Source organism: Oryctolagus cuniculus, chromosome 10, assembly GCF_964237555.1.
Source record: "Oryctolagus cuniculus chromosome 10, mOryCun1.1, whole genome shotgun sequence".
Classification (NCBI taxonomy): domain Eukaryota; kingdom Metazoa; phylum Chordata; class Mammalia; order Lagomorpha; family Leporidae; genus Oryctolagus; species Oryctolagus cuniculus.
Window position 1 is genome coordinate 18,851,227 of NC_091441.1, and position 19,444 is coordinate 18,870,670.

General features: G+C 46.6%; 1 protein-coding gene across 1 annotated transcript in view; it reads left to right on the forward strand.

Annotated features, from left to right (window-relative positions):
- Nucleotides 1–418: 418 nt before the first annotated feature.
- CCBE1 (collagen and calcium binding EGF domains 1) overlaps nt 419–19,444 on the forward strand; it is a 248,425-nt gene continuing 229,399 nt past the window's right edge. The window contains exons 1-2 of the mRNA XM_008261421.4: nt 419–933; nt 1,283–1,363. Of these exons, the coding sequence (XP_008259643.3) occupies nt 800–933; nt 1,283–1,363 (215 nt within the window). The 5' untranslated portion in view covers nt 419–799. The remainder of the gene's footprint in view (nt 934–1,282; nt 1,364–19,444) is intronic.

Here is a 19,444-nt window from a genome sequence, read left to right on the forward strand (position 1 = left end):
GGCCAGCCCGTGGCCGGAGCTCCCCAGGTGTCCAGCCTCACGGGCTCGGACGCGCTTTAATAAGCCGCTCAAGGGCTACGCAGATCTCGCTGGAGCGGCGCGGTTCACCCGGCGCTGGAAGACCCGAGCGCTTGTCGGAGCTCAAGTGCGCTTTCGAGTCTGAGAACGCTAACGCGGGACCCCCGCCGGGGCCTCGCGATGTCTGTCCCCGACCTAAGCCAAAACTGGGGGCGCTGAGAAGCCACGAACGCGTCCTTGAGCGGCAAAGGCAAGCGACGGCCTGTCCGCGGGCCTCGGAAACGCCTGACGCGCGGAAGGAAGTGTGTTAACCCCTCTCCGCCGCGCTTCCAGGGCCGGGAGGCGGCTGCTCCTCCTCCTCCTCATCGTCGTCGTCCTGAGACCCTGGTGCAGGATGCAAGCCGCTGCCTGCTGTCCCCACCCTGCGCGCCTCTCCCGGAGGAGGAGGAAGAGGGAGGAGGCGAGGCGGGCGCAGCCCCAAGCTGCGTGCAGCCAGCCTGTCCCCTCGGCGAGAGCGCCCCGACCACACGGTCCGGGCCCAGACCCAGGCCCCCAGTTTGCTTGCCTCTGCTGAGTGTGCACCCAGCACCCTAAATCCCGGCTTAATCGCCGGCCGCACACGCACAGCGCTCCGAGGCGCTGCGCCCCCGTGCAGGTGGCGCAAACGCCCCTGCCCTCCGCCGCCCCCTGCCGGGCAGCGAGAAAGGCGGCGGCCGCGGAGCCGCGGTGCGCAGCTCCGGGAGAGCTCTCCGGCGCCGGGAAGAAGCCGGCAGCGTCCCCGATGGTGCCGCCGCCTCCTCCGTGCCGGGGAGCAACGGCCAGGGGGCAGCTGGGCAGGAGTCTGGGTCCGCTGCTGCTGCTCCTGGCGCTGGGACACGCGTGGACCTACCGGGAGGAGCCCGGAGACGGCGACAGGTAAGCGCGGCCAGCCCAACCCGGTCCGCCGCTGCAGCCAGCCGCACGCCTTCGCTCCCCGAGCCCCGGCCCGGTGCTCGGTTCTGCCGGGCCACGTTCAGCCCCTCTCCCGGGTAACGGCTTCCCCGCCGTCAGCCCGCCTCGCCCACCCGTGGGTCGGGCGCCTTAGCCACGGGCCGTGCTCGAGAGCCTCGCCCCCTCAGCTTCTCCTTCCTCCTGGGGCTGGGTGCGCCGCCGAGACCCTCGCCTGCCTCGCGGAGGGCCTCGGGGACCGGCTCCTGCCCCGCGCGCGCGCGCTCGCTTCCCTGCGCTCTGGGCCACTGACTCTTGTTCTCCAACTGTTTCCCAGGGAAATCTGCGCGGAGAACAAGATCGCCACGACCAAGTACCCGTGTCTGAAGCCTTCGGGCGAGCTCACCACGTGTTTCAGGTAAGCCCCGGCTGGCCGGAGACGCGCGAGGATGGGGCACGCGTGCCCGCCGGCCGCGCTGGCTGAGCGCTACCCAGTGCAAACGTGTGTGCGTTCCGGGGGCTGGGGTAGCGCTCGGTAGCCGGGTTTGCGAGTGGATCGTTTACCGCTCGCTGGAAGACTTGTCGGACAAGGTGGGAAGGGGAGACGTTGCCGGGTCACGCAGGGGAGTGGACTGGGTTCAGTGTGAGCGGTGGGGCCTGGGGAAGTTGAGTGGCTGCTTATGCGTCTGGGTTCCGTTTTGAAAATCCAGCTAACGAGGGAGAACTGGCGCTTGGCTGTCCCTGACCTGTGGGGACACAGTGTGTCACCGCCGCCTCCGGTGTGTGTGTGTGTGTGTGTGTGATAGGGTTGTGTTAAGGGGAAAACGTGAAAATTCGAGACACAAAAAGGCGCGGTCGTCTGGAGCACCCAGCTGGTGATCCACCTGGGTGCTCCCTGAAGCCTGGATGGAGCCGGGGCGCCTGTAGTTCTGAAAACATCCCCAGGGGGGCTCTTATCTCCAGCAAGAGATAAGCCCAGAAGCCTGCTGAACCCGGAAGGAGGGAGCCACTGTCCGGCTTGCAGCCTCTTAGGAGGTGGGGGCTGATACGGCTCTCTCATCGCTGAGTTCTTGGCTTTGGTTCCAGTGCGTTCACTTGGGTGGAGAAGGCACAAGCTCTTCGTTAAGCGTTTTAAAAAACAGGGTGCAAGGTGCCGGGATTGGGGGCCCGTGCCACCCTGAGGGCCATGCACTTTGCTCAGCACTGGGTGTTACAGGGTAACAGTTCTTACTGTTTGCTGTAGTTGATGAATCCGCCAATGCTGTGGGCTACAAGAAAGCTTATTTAACTTGGTGCTCTTAGGCGAGCGGTTCCAGGACTGGTTGGTTCACTACCCTGAGTTAGGTCACATACTTGTGCTTTTAAATAGGCCCTTAGTGATGAATGACAAACACTGAGTCAACAGTCACGCCTTGGGCTTGGGAGAGGCTGCCTTCGGGCACCTATGGGTGAGCTCTGAGCAGAACAGGAGTTTAGTAGAAGAGAAAGGAGTACATCCAACTGGCAGGTGAGGATGAAGGAAGCACAGTAGAGGAGCAAGGTCACCCAGCTGGTGAAGTGACCTGGGAGCGATGGCTGGGGGGCTATCCGCCTGTTTCCAGCCGTGTTTTACCCATATGACCCTGGCATTTTTTTTTAAACTTATTTACTTAAGAGGCAGAAGGAGAGACGGAGGTCTTCCATCCTCCTAGTTCACTACCCAAAGGGCTGCAAGGGGGCAGAGCTGGACCCAACTGAAGCCAGGAGCTGCTTGGTCTCCCAGGTACAGGGGTCCAAGCACTTGAACCGTCTGCTTTCCCAGGCCATAAGCAGAGATCTGGACTAGAAGTGGAGCAGCTGAGACTTGAACCGGTGCCCATACGGGATGCCGGTGCCACAGGCAGATGCTCAACCTACTATGCCACGGCGCTGGCTCCTACCATAGTATTTTTTTTCCTTTGGAATTTTTTTTAACTTTTATTTAATGAATATAAATTTCTAAAGTACAGCTTATGGATTACAATGGTTCCCCCCCCCCCATAACGTCCCTCCCACCCGCAACCCTCCCCTTTCCCACTCCCTCTCCCCTTCCATTCACATCAAGATTCATTTTCAATTCTCTTTATATACAGAAGATCAGTTTAGCATATATTAAGTAAAGATTTCAACAGTTTGCACCCACATAGAAACACAAAGTGAACAATTGAGTACTAGTTATAGCATTAAATCACAATGTACAGCACACTAAGGACAGAGATCCTACATGAGGAGTAAGTGCACAGTGACTCCTGTTGTTGACTTAACAAATTGACACTCTTGTTTATGGCATCAGTAATCACCTGAGGCTCGTGTCATGAGTTGCCAAGGCTATGGAAGCCTTTTGAGTTTGCCGACTTCGATCTTATTCCGACAGGGTCATAGTCAAAGTGGAAGTTTTCTCCTCCCTTCAGAGAAAGGTACCTCCTTCTTTGACCTGTTCTTTCCACTGGTGGAGATCTTTAATTTAGGTTTGTCTGTTTTCTTTTTTATTTGGTGGTGGTGGTGGTTGTTGTGTGTGTGTGTGTGTGTGGGTTTTTTTTTTTTTTTTTTTTTTTTTTTTTTTTTTTTTTTTTGCCAGAGTGTCTTGGCTTTTGGCCTTCCATGCCTGAAATACTCTCATGGGCTTTTCAGCCGGATCCACATGCTTTAAGGGCTGATTATGAGGCCAGAGTGCTGTTTAGGACATCTGCCATTCTATGAGTCTGCTGCGCATCTCGCTTCCCATGTTGGATCGTTCTTTCCCTTTTTGATTCTATCAGTTAATATTTGCAGACACTAGTCTTGTTTATGTGATCCCTTTGGCTCTTAGTCCTATCATTATGATCAATTGTGAACAGAAATTGATCACTTGGACTAGTGAGATGGCATTGGTACATGCCACCTTGATGGGATTGAATTGGAATCCCCTGGTATGTTTCTAACTCTACCGTTTGGGGCAAGTCAGCTTGAGCATGTCCCGAATTGCATATCTCTTCCCTCTCTTATTCCCACTCTTATATTTAACAGCAATCACTTTTCAGTTAAGTTTCAACACTTAAGAATAACAATGTATTGATTACAGTATTCAAAAGTATTAAGTAGAACAGACAAAAGTACTAAGAGGGATAATGTATTAAGTTGTTTATCAACAGTCAGGGCAAGGGCTACCATAGTATTTCTTACAAGTTTTCCTGTCAACACGGTATCCAGCCTCTAATTCAGTTTGCAAAATGTCCGAGATGGTTTCCTCACTTGGTCAGTTCCTGGAGGTCAGATTTCACATAAATCGGCAGTTAGAGAAGGCATGTCAGACTTTGAGAAACCATTGGTGCCTGATGACTTGCTGTCATCTTTTCCAGGGTTTTAAAGACAACATGTCTCTCTTACACTGTCCATAGGAGGCACCAGCAGTGTCTGGCCATGCATTGTTACCAAACAGCCCAGAGGTGCAGCAAAGGGAATGCCCAGGAAGTGGTGGAACTTCGTTTTGGAGTAGAACATGCTTTCAGCTTGAGGAAATGATATAGTGGTCTCCATTAAATACTAGTGTAAGCCTAAAGACATTATTTATAACAAATTGAGGGGCCGGTGCTGTGGCACAATGGGTTAAAGCTCTGGCCTGAAGCGCCAGCATCCCATATGGGAGTCGGTTCTAGTCTAAGCTGCTGCTCTTTTTTTTTTTTTTTTTTTTTTTTTTTTTTTGACGGGCAGAGTGGACAGTGAGTGAGAGACACAGAGAGAAAGGTCTTCCTTTTGCCGTTGGTTCACCCTCCAATGGCCGCTGCGGCCGGTGCACCGCACTGATCCGAAAGCAGGAGCCAGGTACTTATCCTGGTCTCCCTTGGGGTGCAGGGCCCAAGCACCTGGGCCATCCTCCACTGCACTCCCTGGCCACAGCAGAGAGCTGGCCTGGAAGAGGGGCAACCGGGACAGAATCCAGCACCCCGACCGGGACTAGAACCCGATGTGCCGGCGCTGCAAGGTGGAGGATTAGCCTAGTGAGTCTCAGTGCCGGCTGCTCCTCTTCTGATCCAGCTCTCTGCTATGGTCTGGGATAGCAGAAGATGGCCCAAGTCCTTGGGCCCCTGCACCCATGTGGGAGACCTGGAAGGAAGCTCCTGGCTTCGGATTGGTGCAGCTCCAGCCATTGGGGAGTGAACCAGCAGATGAAAGACCTCTCTCTGTCTCTACCTCTCTCTGTCTTTCAAAATAATCTTAAAACAATCGTTCTGTGTGCATTGAGGGTCTGAAGCTATGTCTATAGCTTATTGATGTCTTAAAGTTGGTTGGCAGTTGCTGCCCCCATTTGGCTCTCGTACCCTGGCCATGGAAGGATGCTGTGTTTCTCTCTGCGTTCTGAGTGTCCTGGCCCTGTAGATGCTTGATTCTGCACATGTGGCCTGGAGAGCTGCTGGGCTCAGGGTTGTTAGCATCTCTGGCTCCTCCCTAGACCTCCTTAATGAGAATCTGCATCTTGAGTTGTGTGTTAAAGCTGGGGAAGCGCTGCGTCCCCCTCCCTGGGATGTGGTGCCAGCCCACTTAGCCACATCCTCGGAGGAGCCCAGAGTTCTAACCAGGTGAGCTGTCGGCTGGTCTACCTGTTATCCTAGAACAGGACAGCCAGCTCTCCAGGAAGGCAGACCCTTCAAGAGTTACTCTTGGTTCAGCTGCAAGTAACACAGTCCCTCTGCTGGGGAATGTTCTGTGATGTTCTGTGTCCTGGTGGAATCCCACTTTGCACTGGGTGCCTTTTGACGGACACTTCTCAGCACAAGGGAAATAACTCTGGAAGCTGCTTCTGAGCTGGATGAAAAGTGAGCTCTTAAACTCTTTTCTAAGTCTCTAATACCGATGGTAGGCTTCCTTCTAAAATGGGTTTAGTAGATGGGAATAGCATCTGTCCTTACACCAAAAAGTGGGCGCTGAAGTGACTTGGAGGAGGAAAGGAAGTGATTTGGATCCCCCACCCTGTCTTCTGTTTTGTGTGACTTCATCTGAGCACCTTTCTGCTTCTAGGTTTCTATATTAGATATTAAATGATAACTTGAAGACTTACCATGTGATTACTGTTACACACACTTAACCTCTCAAGAGCTGTCTGACATCTGTGTCACCGCGGGGGTGGTAGGAGGGAGCCAAAGCTCTGACGCGTTAAGTGACATGCCGCAGGTCACCAGGCTGCTGTGTGTCAGAGCCAAGGCTCAAACCTAGGATTCTCCATCTGCGGAAGCCTGGGCCACTGTGTCATCCGAGAGGTGCCTACAGATCAGGCTGAATGCTCTAGGTCTGCTAGTCTAAGGAAGACGGCACTCACATGGGCACAAACTTCAGATGGTTGGATAGAAACCACCAACAGCTCCCATGTCCATGGTGATCTTTCTGAATAACCATTACTTCTCAGGGCTGAGATGCCGACTTTGTATCAGGTTGGTTCACACGTGTTAGTGTTCTGTTCTTGAAGGGTTCTTTGGTCTCGATACCAGGGAAAGTGTCTCTAGACTGTTCCTCATGCAGTGCCTCATACCCAAAGTCTAACCAGCAGTACCTGCATGAATGCAATGATAGTTTGAGGAGTTTAAACAGAATGTATTTGCTCAACGTTCTCATCTGACATAGGCATACTCTTAGCAGCAGTAAATGTATCAGAGTGGAGGTGTGACTTTTTTTATATGAATTCTGTGATTACAATCAAACCAAGCATCTGAAGTAATTATGCTATGAAGTACTGTGGCTTTGAAAGTTGATTTTTCTAGTTTCTCAAACCATGTGGTTGGAACAAAAGGTTAGTTTACTTTTCTATTGGGGTTTCTGTTAGAAAAGGCAAATGACAGGCTTTCTTCAAGAATCTTTGAGCTGGCATTGTGTGGCAGGTTAAGCTGCCATCTGTGGCACCAGCATCCCATGTGGGTGTCTGTTTGAATCCCAGCTGCTCCACTTCTGATCCAGCTCCCTGGTAACGTTCCTGGGAAAACAGAAGATGGCCCAAATGCTTGGGCCCCTGCACCCACATGGGGGACCCGGAAGAAGCTCCTGGCTTCGGATTGGCCCAGCTCCAGCAGTTGCAGCCATTTGGGGAGTGAACCAACAGATGGAATCGGGTGTACTCTTCTTCCCTCTCTCACCCTCTCCCTGTGTCTTTCAAATAAAAATCTTAAAAAATCCTTGTTAGAGAAAGATGGATAAAACCCATTTATTGAGTGAAGCTGTGGCCAAAAAAGGCCCTAATTAACTTAAGTTTATTAGGCATCTATTCTGAGCTAAGAACAGTGCTAGAAAATTTAGCTTAATAATAAGATGCAGTCTCGGAGCTCAGATTTGGTTTTAGACCAAGGCCTTTGAAATTGGCAATGACTGAGTTCAAAGTCATGAAGTTGATGCTACAGTATCACTGATGGGTAAGACATAAGCAACTAGAAATGACTTCTTGGGCAAGAGAAGGCGTTCCCTTGTTCAGTGTGGCTCTAACACAGGGTCTGAATTATATTGGCTGTGATGTCGGGCTTTTGCTTATGGACCTCCCGGTGGAGGCTGAGTGGTATTGATTCCCCCACCAGCTAAGCTGTGCCCAGTCCTGGCATTTGTTCAGTCTGTGGTCATTCTTAGGGTGGTTCCTGTTGTCATGGGAATAGTGACATGGGGTTGCAAGAACTCGCTTCTCTTTGAGATAATGCTGTGGCGTTACTGAATTCTGTGAGTGTGGAAGTTAGCATAATTCTGCAAGCACGTTTATTGGGACTTAGTAAAGCAAGACGGTGGCTTCATGATAGCACCACTACCGTGGTGATAGCTCTGATTCGTGTGAAGGAAGAATGTGGGTAGCTCTGCTCTTTGGGGGTCCCTGCATGCCCCCGGGGGTTTGTGGTCATGGTGAACACAATAATACAGGCTCAATGTGACCGTTTCAACACCACCTCTATTACTAACTTCTGTGACCTGGAATGGTTTCTAAATCTCCATGTCTTAATTTTCTCCTTTGTTAAAATAAGCCTCATGTTAGCATGGGTTGAAGGGCATTACCACAAAGTTTGAGACGCCTAAGAAGTGCTGAGTGGCTGCCATTGACCTCACTGCATCTGGCTAATCGTGTTGAATGTGTGTAGCAGGTGCTTGATGAACATTTGGATTTACTTGCTGAGCTTTGCAGTAGATGTTCTTGAAAGACCAGGTTTAAGCCACAGCCATTAATGCCAAGGGTATTAATACCAGTCCACAGTACTGGTTTCTAGGTGGCTTTCCAAGTGCAGTGTGCCCAGAAATCTAGTGCCTTGGGAAAATTACTACCTTTGCTTCCTGCCTTACTCAGCTTCCCAAGTAAGTTGATCTACTTGTAAGAGCACGTGGAAGGCATAGCCTGTTGAAGTTGCCTATTTTACGGACCACCAGCAAGGCTTTCTCTCTGCCTGTTGTCATGAAGGGTCTTACTGGTAGAACCAAGACTCTAAATCGGACCCTTGACTGCATTCTGGAACCTTCCCTCTTCGCTGCCTCTGTCATTGGCCAGCATAGCTGAGGACACAGCATGAGAGCAGCTCTGTGAATCATCATGGGCTCACTCACTGCATGGGTTCCCATTTTAAAGAGTATTATTTACAAGCATGCATACCCTGTCATTAAAGAAGAAAGGAGATGGTACAGAAGTTGCAAAGGAGAGCCTTGAATTGCCCAGGTTCTGACGGCAGCCTCCAGTCCTGCATTAGGCTCTGTCTGGCCCTGGACTGTTGCCCTGCTGAAGGCGTGGGCCAGCTGTCCTCTTACAATGCGGCTCTCTGAGCTTGCTCCATGTCTGGGTGGAGGAGTTGTTCCATGTATATTTGTGGCATAACCAAGCAAGTGTGTTACTACTGAAAAAAAACGAGATTTGAATAAAAACCTAGCCTTTTGGGGTTCTTGTGGCTGTGCAAGTGTGTTTCCTGTATTAGATGAGCCAGGAAGGCTCTTGTAGAAACCAGAGATTAGCTGAACCTCTGCCCTTCTACCCTCGTTTTCATAGGTTCCTTGCTAGATCAGCTTGACTTTTTACTAGCAGGTGCTGGATTCTAGCAGCCATCCCTAACTTGGTGAACTTGGTCATTTACATAACACCTACAGAGGATGTGTGCATCCCTGCAGCCCTGGCTTTGAAAGGAAAAACCCCAGTTTGAAAGCGGACCCCTCCCTCCCACAAAAACCTGCTAGCAAAGGAGGGAAGGCAGAGCTGGCCAGGGCTAGGCTCTGTATCTGTTTTCACAGAGAAACAATACAAAGTGGCTGGGAGCAGTGGAACTGTGCACCAAAGGCTGTGCTTTCACTGTGCATCCTTTGAGATTGGATACAGTTGCTATTGTTGCTCCCTGACTTCCGGTGGTTCATTACACTTCAACTTCTCTATAAACAACCGGAAAAACCAAATGAGCTCTTTCTTGGTACTGTTCTCTCCAGAGAAGGCTTGCATTTCACTGATCTTCCATGTCCATGCTGTCCAGCTTCCTAAGACCTGGCCCTGTGCACAGCAGGACCTGGGCTGCTTGCCTTTGAGGCATGGCTGAGGACCTGGACACCAGAGATCGCATTCTGTTCCTGTTTACTCATTTATCTCCCAAATAAAAGCAATCAACAGCTGTACCACCTGTTCTGCCAAGCATGGTCCTTATCTCCATGAAGCTGTCTACGATTTTCAGTGCCTTACAACTGCCCCTCCACAATTGCCAAGTGCTTCTCATTCACCAAGGTTCCAGGCGTTTAGAATATCTGAATAAAGCGGATCAACACAAATACAAAAAGCTCTGTCCTCATGGAATTCGTGGATTCTAATTTATCTTTCAGTGAAGGAATTTTGAACCAACGATGTCCTTTGGGACATGTTCAAGATATTTCTGGCAGACAGCTGATGAATGACACATTTGGGGGCAGATCTGGAAATGTCCTGTGGCCCAGCTGTATGTTTTCAGCAAAAGAAACCCCACTGCTCCAAGCAGGGACACGAAAACCCAAGGGTGGTGGTAACCAGTGCTCTTTCTACCCCGGCACTAACAAGAATTTAGCGCGTGCTACCTTTCTTCCAGGTATTTCTGGAATGTGGGAGCACTGTGGAGAGGGGCTAATTCCCTTGCCCTGTGACCCAGGAGGTGGACGGCAGCACCAGAATTGGCCCACTAGGGACAAATAGGTCCAGCCCAGCCCACCTCCCCTGAGACTAATCTTGTGGTTGCTGACAGTGGCGTTAAACAGGGTCTCGAAAGAAGCCATGCTCCTCAGACACTCCTTGGTTTCCCTAGTAGTATGTGACACATCCGTCACAAGTGTGTGTAAACCTTTTGGGGGCAACTCGTTCCCCTCTGAGGCACCTGTTGCAGGTGGATGGTCGTTACAGTGTTGACACGTTTGATTCCCGTTGAGTTCACTGGTTTCTTCATATCCTCAAGGTGTGACCCACACACGCCAAGACCTATGTGAGGGAGTTTGGGTGAATGTATGTGCTGCCTTCTGTAACAGAACAGGAACTGGATCGTTAACAATTTATGACTTCAGAAACTTGGACCGGAACTGTTCTTGGCGATCTCTCTCGCCTATCCTTGGCCCTGCCTGTGGGATTTTTCTGCTGGACCCACTTGGAGTGAGGCTTCCTGTCCAGTCATCTGATAACGGCAGGGGCAGCTGTCAGACCTGGTGAAGTTCAGCAGGAAGCTGCAAGTACAGAGCACTGAAGGAGACAGGGTCCTCTCTGCACTAGGCAGGACCTAGCTCTGGGAGTTTGGCTGAGCAAGATTGATAAACTAGGCCCATAACCTGTTCTTTGTCCTGCTGGTTGTCTTAAGCATGGTTTTGACATTAAGTTAAAAACACACGACAGAGTTCCCCAAACCCCGATGTTTGCTACGTGGTTTATTGGAGGAGTTGAGGTCCTTGAGAGCTGTTGCAGTCTGAGGATCTGGGGTAGGATTTTTCATCTGTGTTAACACTTGGTCCACGTGTCTGAGATGGACCTCGAGGAGGTGGCATTAGGGCCACTTATATAGTTGACTTCGCAGGGTCACTTATGCATGGTGTTGCCCTATTTCGTTGGATTTGTATCTGCTGGCTGAGCACCTTCAGCAGTGATGTGGCATCTTGGTCTCCAGGAATCGCTCACTGTCACTATAGAACAGTGTAACCCGTCAGGGTGTGAATGAGGCTGATTCTGTTGCAGACACGGGAGCTGTGACTTCTTTCCTACGTGTCACCCTGACAAGCCTGTCTGTACTGTGGAAAAAGTGAGTTTCCTTGACTGATTCTGTACCCACTTTATCTTGTTTGCTGAACTACCCCTCCATTTATTTTAACAGGCTGCTTTTGAATGTGGGTAGCAGGAAACACTTCCCTTTCAAAAATCAAATGGTAGTGTGTGTTTTGAAGAGCACACATCTATAAATAGCCGTTCTCAATGAAGAATATTTTTCCATACATAGCTGGAAAGTACTACTATACAGTTTTTTTTTTTTATCTTTTATTTAATGAATATAAATTTCCAAAGTACGTCTCATGGGTTACAATGGCTTTCCCCCCCATACCGTCCCTCCCACCCACCACCCTCCCCTTTCCCACTCCCTCTCCCCTTCCATTCACATCAAGATTCATTTTCGATTATCTTAGTATACAGAAGATCAGCTTAGTATACCTTAAGTAAGGATTTCAACAGTTTGTTCCCACACAGAAACATAAAGTGAAAAATAATAGATGATTTTTTTTTAAATGATGATGAAATCAGATCAGACCTATTGTCATGTTTAATCCCAGTGAGAGTCAAGTTGGGAATTGATAGTTTCTTTTTTTTTTTTTTTTTTTTTTAACAGAAGATCAGTTTAGTGTACATTAAGTAAAGATTTCAACAGTTTGCACCCCCATAGAAACACAAAGTGAAATATACTGTTTGAGTACTCGTTATAGCATTAAGCCTCAGTGTACAGCACATTAAGGACAGAGATCCTACATGAGGAGTAAGTGCACAGTGACTCCTGTTGTTGACTTTACAAATTGACACTCCTGTTTATGGCATCAGTAATCTCCCTATGCACCAGTCATGAGTTTCCAAGGCTATGGAAGCCCCTTGAGTTCTCCGACTCTTATTTTGTTTAGACAAGGTCATAGTCAAAGTGGAGGTTCTCTCCTCCCTTCAGAGAAAGGCACCTCCCTCTTTGAAGACCTGTTCTTTCCACTGGGATCTCACTCACAGAGATCTTTTTGCCAGAGTGTCTTGGCTTTCCATGCCTGAAATACTCTCATGGGCTTTTCAGCCAGATCCGAGTGCCTTTAGGGCTGATTCTGAGGCCAGAGTGCTATTTAGGACATCCGCCATTCTATGAGTCTGCTGAGTATCTCACTTCCCATGTTGGATCACTCTCCCCTTTATTTATTCTGTCGGTTAGTGTTAGCAGATACTAGACTTGTTTATGTGCTCCCTTTGACTCTTAGTCCTTTCATTATGATCAATTGTGAACTGAAATTGATCACTTGGAATAGTGAGATGGCATTGGCACATGCCACCTTGATGGGATTGAATTGGAATCCCCTAGTATGTTTCCAACTCTACCAATTGGGGCAAGTCAGCCCGAGCATGCCCCAAATTATACATCTCTTCCCTCTCTTATTCCCACTTTTATGTTTAACAGGGATCACATTTCAGTTAATTTTCAACACTTAAGAATAACTGTGTGATAGTTACAGAATTAAACCAGTCATATTAAGTAGAACAGACAAAAAAAAAAATACTATGAGGGATAATGTATTAAGTTGTCCATTAGCAGTCAGGGCTATGCTGATCAAGTCACCATTTCTCATAGTGTCCATTTCACTTCAGGAGGTTTCCTTTTTGGTGTTCAGTCAGTTGTCACCGATCAGGGAGAACATATGGTATTTGTCCCTTTGGGACTGGCTTACTTCACTCAGCATGATGTGTTCCAGATTCCTCCATTTTGTTGCAAATGACTGGATTTCGTTGTTTCTTACTGCGGTATAGTATTCTAAAGAATACATATCCCATAATTTCTTTATCCAGTCTACCATTGATGGGCATTTAGGTTGGTTCCAGGTCTTGGCTATTGTGAATTGTGCTGCAATAAACATTAGGGTGCAGACCGCTTTTTTCTTTATCAATTTAAACTCCTTTGGGTAAATTCCAAGGAGTGGGATGGCTGGGTCGAACGGTAGGGTTATATTCAGGTTTCTGAGGAATCTCCAGACTGATTTCCATAGTGGCTTGACCAGTTTGCATTCCCACCAACAGTGGGTTAGTGTCCCTTTTTCCCCACATCCTCGCCAGCATCTGTTGTTGGTAGATTTCTGTATGTGAGCCATTCTAACCGGGGTGAGGTGAAACCTCATTGTGCTTTTGATTTGCATTTCCCTGATTGCTAGTGACCTTGAACATTTTTTCATGTGCCTGTTGGCCATTTGGATTTCCTCTTTTGAAAAATGTCTATTGAAGTCCTTGGCCCATCTCTTAAGTGGGTTGTTGGTTTTGTTTTTGTGGAGTTTCTTGATCTCTTTGTAGATTCTGGTTATTAACCCTTTATCTGTTGCATAGTTTGCAAATATTTTTTCCCATTCTGTCGGTTGTCTCTTCACTCTCCTGACTGTTTCTTTTGCAGTACAGAAACTTCTCAATTTGATGCAATCCCAATAGTTGATTTTGGCTTTGACTGTCTGTGCCTCCTGGGTCTTTTCCAGAAATTCTTTGCCTGTGCCAATATCTTGAAGGGTTTCTCCAATGTTCTCTAATAACTTAATGGTGTCAGGACGTAGATTTAGGTCTTTAATCCACGTTGAGTGGATTTTTGTGTAAGGTGTAAGGTAGGGGTCTTGCTTCATGCTTCTGCACGTGGAAATCCAGTTTTCCCAGCACCATTTATTGAATAGACTGTCCTTGCTCCAGGAATTAGTTTTAGATCCTTGATCAAATATAAGTTGGCTGTAGATGTTTGGATTGATTTCTGGTGTTTCAATTCTGTTCCATTGGTCTATCCATCTGTTTCTGTACCAGTACCATGCTGTTTTGATTACAACTGCCCTGTAGTATGTCCTGAAATCTGGTATTGTGATGCCTCCGGCTTTGTTTTTGTTGTACAAGATTGCTTTAGCTATTCGAGGTCTCTTGTGCCTCCATATGAATTTCAGCATCATTTTTTCTAGATCTGCGAAGAATGTCTTTGGTATCTTGATTGGGATTGCATTGAATCTATAAATTGCTTTTGGGAGAATGGACATTTTGATGATGTTGATTCTTCCAATCCATGAGCATGGAAGATTTTTCCATTTTTTGGTATCCTCTTCTATTTCTTTCTTTAAGGTTTTGTAATTTTCATCGTAGAGATCTTTAACGTCCTTGGTTAAGTTTATTCCAAGGTATTTGATTGTTTTTGTAGCTATTGTGAATGGGATTGATCTTAGCAGTTCTTTCTCAGTCATGGCATTACTTGTGTATACAAAGGCTGTTGATTTTTGTGCATTGATTTTATATCCTGCCACTTTGCCAAACTCCTCTATGAGTTCCAATAGTCTCTTAGTAGAGTTCTTTGGATCCTCTAAGTACAGAATCATATCGTCTGCAAAGAGGGATAGTTTGACTTCTTCCTTCTTGATTTGTATTCCTTTGATTTCTTTTTCTTGTCTGATGGCTCTGGCTAAAACTTCCAGAACTATGTTAAATAGCAGTGGTGAGAGTGGGCATCCCTGCCTGGTGCCAGATTTCAGTGGAAATGCTTCCAACTTTTCCCCATTCAATAGGATGCTGGCTGTGGGTTTTTTATAAATTGCTTTGATTATATTGAGGAATGTTCCTTCTATACCCAATTTGCTTAGAGTTTTCATCATGAAAGGGTGTTGAATTTTATCAAATGCTTTCTCTGCATCAATTGAGATAATCATATGGTTTTTCTTCTGCAGTCTGTTAATGTGGTGAATCACATTGATTGATTTGCGAATGTTGAACCATCCCTGCATACCAGGGATGAATCCCACTTGGTCTGGGTGGATGATTTTCCTGATGTGTTGTTGTATTCTGTTGGCCAGAATTTTATTGAGGATTTTTGCATCTATGTTCATCAGGGATATTGGTCTGTAATTTTCTTTCAGTGCTGCATCTTTCTCTGGCTTAGGGATTAAGGTGATGCTGGCTTCATAGAAAGAATTTGGGAGGATTCCCTCTTCTTCGATTGTTCTGAATAGTTTGAGAAGAAATGGGATTAGTTCTTCTTTAAATGTCTGGTAGAATTCAGCAGTGAATCCATCTGGTCCTGGGCTTTTCTTTGTTGGGAGGGCCTTTATTACTGTTTCAATTTCTGTTTCAGTTATGGGTCTATTTAGGTTTTCGATGTCTTCATGGTTCAATTTTGGTAGATTGCATGTGTCCAGGAATCTATCCATTTCTGATAGGTTTTCCTGTTTGCTGGCATACAGGTCCTTGTAGTAATTTCTGATGATTCTTTTTATTTCTGTGGTGTCTGTTGTTACGTTTCCTTTTTCATCTCTGATTTTATTGATTTGGGTCTTTTCTCTTCTTTTTTTAGTTAGTTGGGCCAATGGGGTGTCAATTTTGTTTATTTTTTCAAAAAACCAGCTTCTCGCTTGGCTGATTTTTTGTAATGTTTTTTTGGATTCAATCCTGTTAATTTCTTCTCTGGTTTTAATTATTTCTCTTCTCCTACTAGATTTGGGTTTGGTTTGCTGCAGTTTTTCTAGGTCCTTGAGGTGCGCTGAAAGCTCATTTATTTGGTACCTTTCCAATTTCTTGATATAGGCACCTATTGCTATAAATTTGCCTCTCAATACTGCTTTTGCTGTATCCCATAAGTTTTGATATGTTGTGTTGTTGTCTTCATTTACTTCCAGAAAGTTTTTGATTTCTCTTTTGATTTCTTGAATGACCCAGTGTTCATTCAGGAGCATGTTGTTCAGTCTCCATGTGTTTGCATACTTTCTGGGGTTTCCTGAGTTGCTAATTTCCAGCTTCATCCCGCTGTGGTCTGAGAAGCTGCATGGTATGATTCTAATTCTTTTAAATTTGCTGAGACTTGCTTTATGGCCTAGTATGTGATCAATCCTAGAGAAGGTTCCATGCGCTGCTGAGAAGAATGTGAAGTCTGTAGATGTAGGGTTGAAAGTTCTGTAGATATCTGTTAGATCCATTTGGGCAATAGTGTCAATTAAATCTGCTGTTTCCTTGTTGATCTTCTGTCCGGATGATCTGTCTATTTCTGAGAGTGGAGTATTGAAGTCCCCCAGTACTATTGTATTGGAATCTAAATCTCCCTTTAAGTCCCTTAACATATCTTTTAAATAGACCGGTGCCCTGTAATTAGGTGCATATACATTTATAATAGTTACATCTTCCTGTTGAATTGAACCCTTAATCATTATATAGTGTCCCTCTTTGTCTCTCTTAACAGTTTTTGTATTAAAGTTTATTTTGTCTGATATTAATATGGCTACACCTGCTTTTTTTTGGTTTCTGTTGGCATGGAATATCTTTTTCCAACCTTTCACTTTCAGTCTGCATGCCTCTTTGTTAGAGAGATGTGTTTCTTGTAGGCAACAAATAGTTGGGTTGTGTTCTGTGAGCCAGTCAGCTAAACGGTGTCTTTTAACTGAAGAATTCAGACCATTAATGTTCAATGTGACAATTGATACGTAGTGACTTTGCCCTGCCATTTTCCCGGAAATATTTTCTAGTATATGCTTTGAGCTTCCCATGCTCTTTTACTGGTAGGTGTTCTTCCTTTCCCTTCTTTCATATTGATGGCCGTGTTTCTGTGTTTCTGAGTGTAGCACATCTTTAAGTATCTTTTGCAGGGCCGGACGAGTGGCCACAAAGTCTTTCAATTTCTGTTTGCTATGAAAGGTCTTTATTTCACCTTCATTCACAAATGAGAGCTTGGCAGGATATAATATTCTGGGCTGGCAATTTTTCTCTCTTAGCACCTGTGCTATGTCTCGCCATTCCCTCCTAGCTTGTAGGGTTTCTGATGAGAAGTCAGCTGTGAGTCTGATTGGATATCCTCTGAGAGTAATCTGACGTTTCTCTCTTGCACATTTTAGGATCTTTTCTTTGTTTCACTGTGGTAAGTTTAATTACCACGTGTCGTGGTGAGGATCTCTTTTGGTCATGTTTATTGGGGGTTCTATGAGCTTCCTGTACTAGGATATCTCTGTCCTTCTCCAAACCTGGAAAGTTCTCTGCTAGTATCTCACTAAAAAGGCCTTCCAATCCTTTCTCTCTCTCCATGCCTTCAGGAACTCCTAGAACTCGAATGTTGGTTTTTTTAATAGTATCCTGTAGATTCCCAACAATATTTTTCAGGTTTCTAATTTCCTCTTCTTTTCTTTGGTTTGACTGTATGTTTTCCTGTGCTCTATCTTCTAAGTCCGATATTCTCTCTTCTGCTTCACCCATTCTGTTTTTAAGGCTTTCTAATGTGTTTGTCATTTGATCTATTGAGCTCTTCATTTCATTTTGATTTCTCTTGACTATTACACTTTCCTGTTCTACTAGTTTCTTAGTTTCATTTTGACTCTTCCTTAAAATTTCATTTTCACGAGAAAGATTTTCAATCTTGTCCATTAAGGATTTCTGTAGTTCAAGGATTTGCTTTTGAAAACTTCTAAATGTTCTTATCATAAATTTTTTGAAATCCGTATCTTGCATTTCTTCTATCTCATCATCTTCATACTCTTGGCTTGGGGTGTTTTGCTTATTTGGAGGCATCATAGTGTCATCGTTGATCTTGCTCCCTCTATTTCTGTGTTTGTTACTCGGCATAGTTAATTCTTGCGTCACTGTGCGTTTTTTTTTTTTTTTAATTTTTTTTTTTATTTTATACTGTGTCCGTGTTAAGTGGACTGCCTGCTGTTGGAGGAGCCTTGGAGGCTTGAGATGGGTGGGGCCTGAGAGCTCTGCCTGGTTCTTCCAGGTTAAGGGTGTGCAAAGGTGACACCCTCAGGTTATGCGTGGTAAATCTCTCTCTTTTTATTTATTTATTTATTTTATTTATTCAGGGGGTAAGTAACACTGCAGGGCAGGGCTGTGCAGAATTGATGGTATTTAGCTTCCAGTCTTTGGCTCCTCTGGACTCCCACTGGGTTGCCTAGGCTACTGAATTGTAGTGACTCAGTTCCTTAACTCTCCCCCATTGATATGTAAATCCAAAGAGGAGGCCTGCTCTTTGTCTCTTGGGAATTCTTCAAGTCTTGCAGGCTTGTAACCTTTGCAAGGTTAGGGGGAAGAGAAACCCCAAAGCTTTTTTTTTTTCCTTCTTTCCGGTAGTGAGTTTGCTGCACTTTCCGGCCCCCCTCTAGATTCTGACCCCCGTTTCCCCACCAGTGTCTCGGGTTATTGAGCTCACCTCCCCTTCCAGCGCTGATGTGTGGACTTGGAGCCCTGACCATCTCAAGTCTCCCCGCTGTTTTCTGTGTGGCGTGCACTCTCCTTGGAGCACTGTCGCGCAGACCCTGGGGCTTCTGCGGCTGGGTCCCGCGACTTTGCTTCCGTGCGGTGGGCGACCTTGTTCTCCCAGTAGGTCGTCCGATTCACGCCTGCTCCATTCAGAAGGGTTTCCCCTGCAATTTTTGTTTGGTTCTATTTTCTGCGGCTACCATAACTCCCCTTTTATTCAACTAAATTTTCCCGGACTATCGGTGCGCGCCCTCACTATTCCGCCATCTTGGCTCCGCCTCCGAAAGTACTACTATACAGTTAAACTACATATACTGTGATGAGGCTATGTGAAGAAATTAATGGAGAGATGGACTTAAAACACTTCTGGTACGAAACAATTTAATCCACACATAACTTTTTTTAAGAAACAGTTCCATGAACGTTTGGGGATCTTGATGTATCACTGGGTGTTTGAACTTAAATTTAGGTCCTGCTTTTCCCCGTGCCAAGTGCTGTGTTCCAGACAGCTCATGATGCCTAAACAGTGACTTCTGGCAAGGAGCACATAATGAAAACAGTGCTGAATAGGGAGAGGCAGAAGTTGAGGGGAGTTTGATGGAAGGTGCTGGAATTCATTCAGTACACTCGGACAGTTGAGGAATGCTGTGTCATAGAGCAAAGAAGAAAACCAAGCACACAGACTTGACCAAGTGTAGAAGGGCCCAGTGAGATGGAGGTGGGAGACAGGTTTGTAACCTTGGGAGTGACCACTTCTGCTTACTGTACCTTGTTGGTTAGGGGAAAGCAGACCTCCGGCAGTAGACCTGTTTCCAGCTCAACCTCTTTGCAGGTGGCTTTCTTTCCAGTTGTTGCCTCTTTGCTGCCACTTGTCATTGCTCCTGGTGTAAGGGGTTCTTCCTTCATTTTGGAGTTTGTCTCCTGAGAAGCGGCTCCCGACGTGGGAAGCTGCGTGGCTGAGCAGAGGTTGCCATTCTGGACACCCACTGAGGCTGCACAGGTGGGAAGACCTGCAGGGGTGCAGGCAGAATGCACTTCCTTTGCAGGCAAGGTTGCCCCAAAGCAGATGCACTGGAATATCGGGCAGAATCGTAAAGGTGT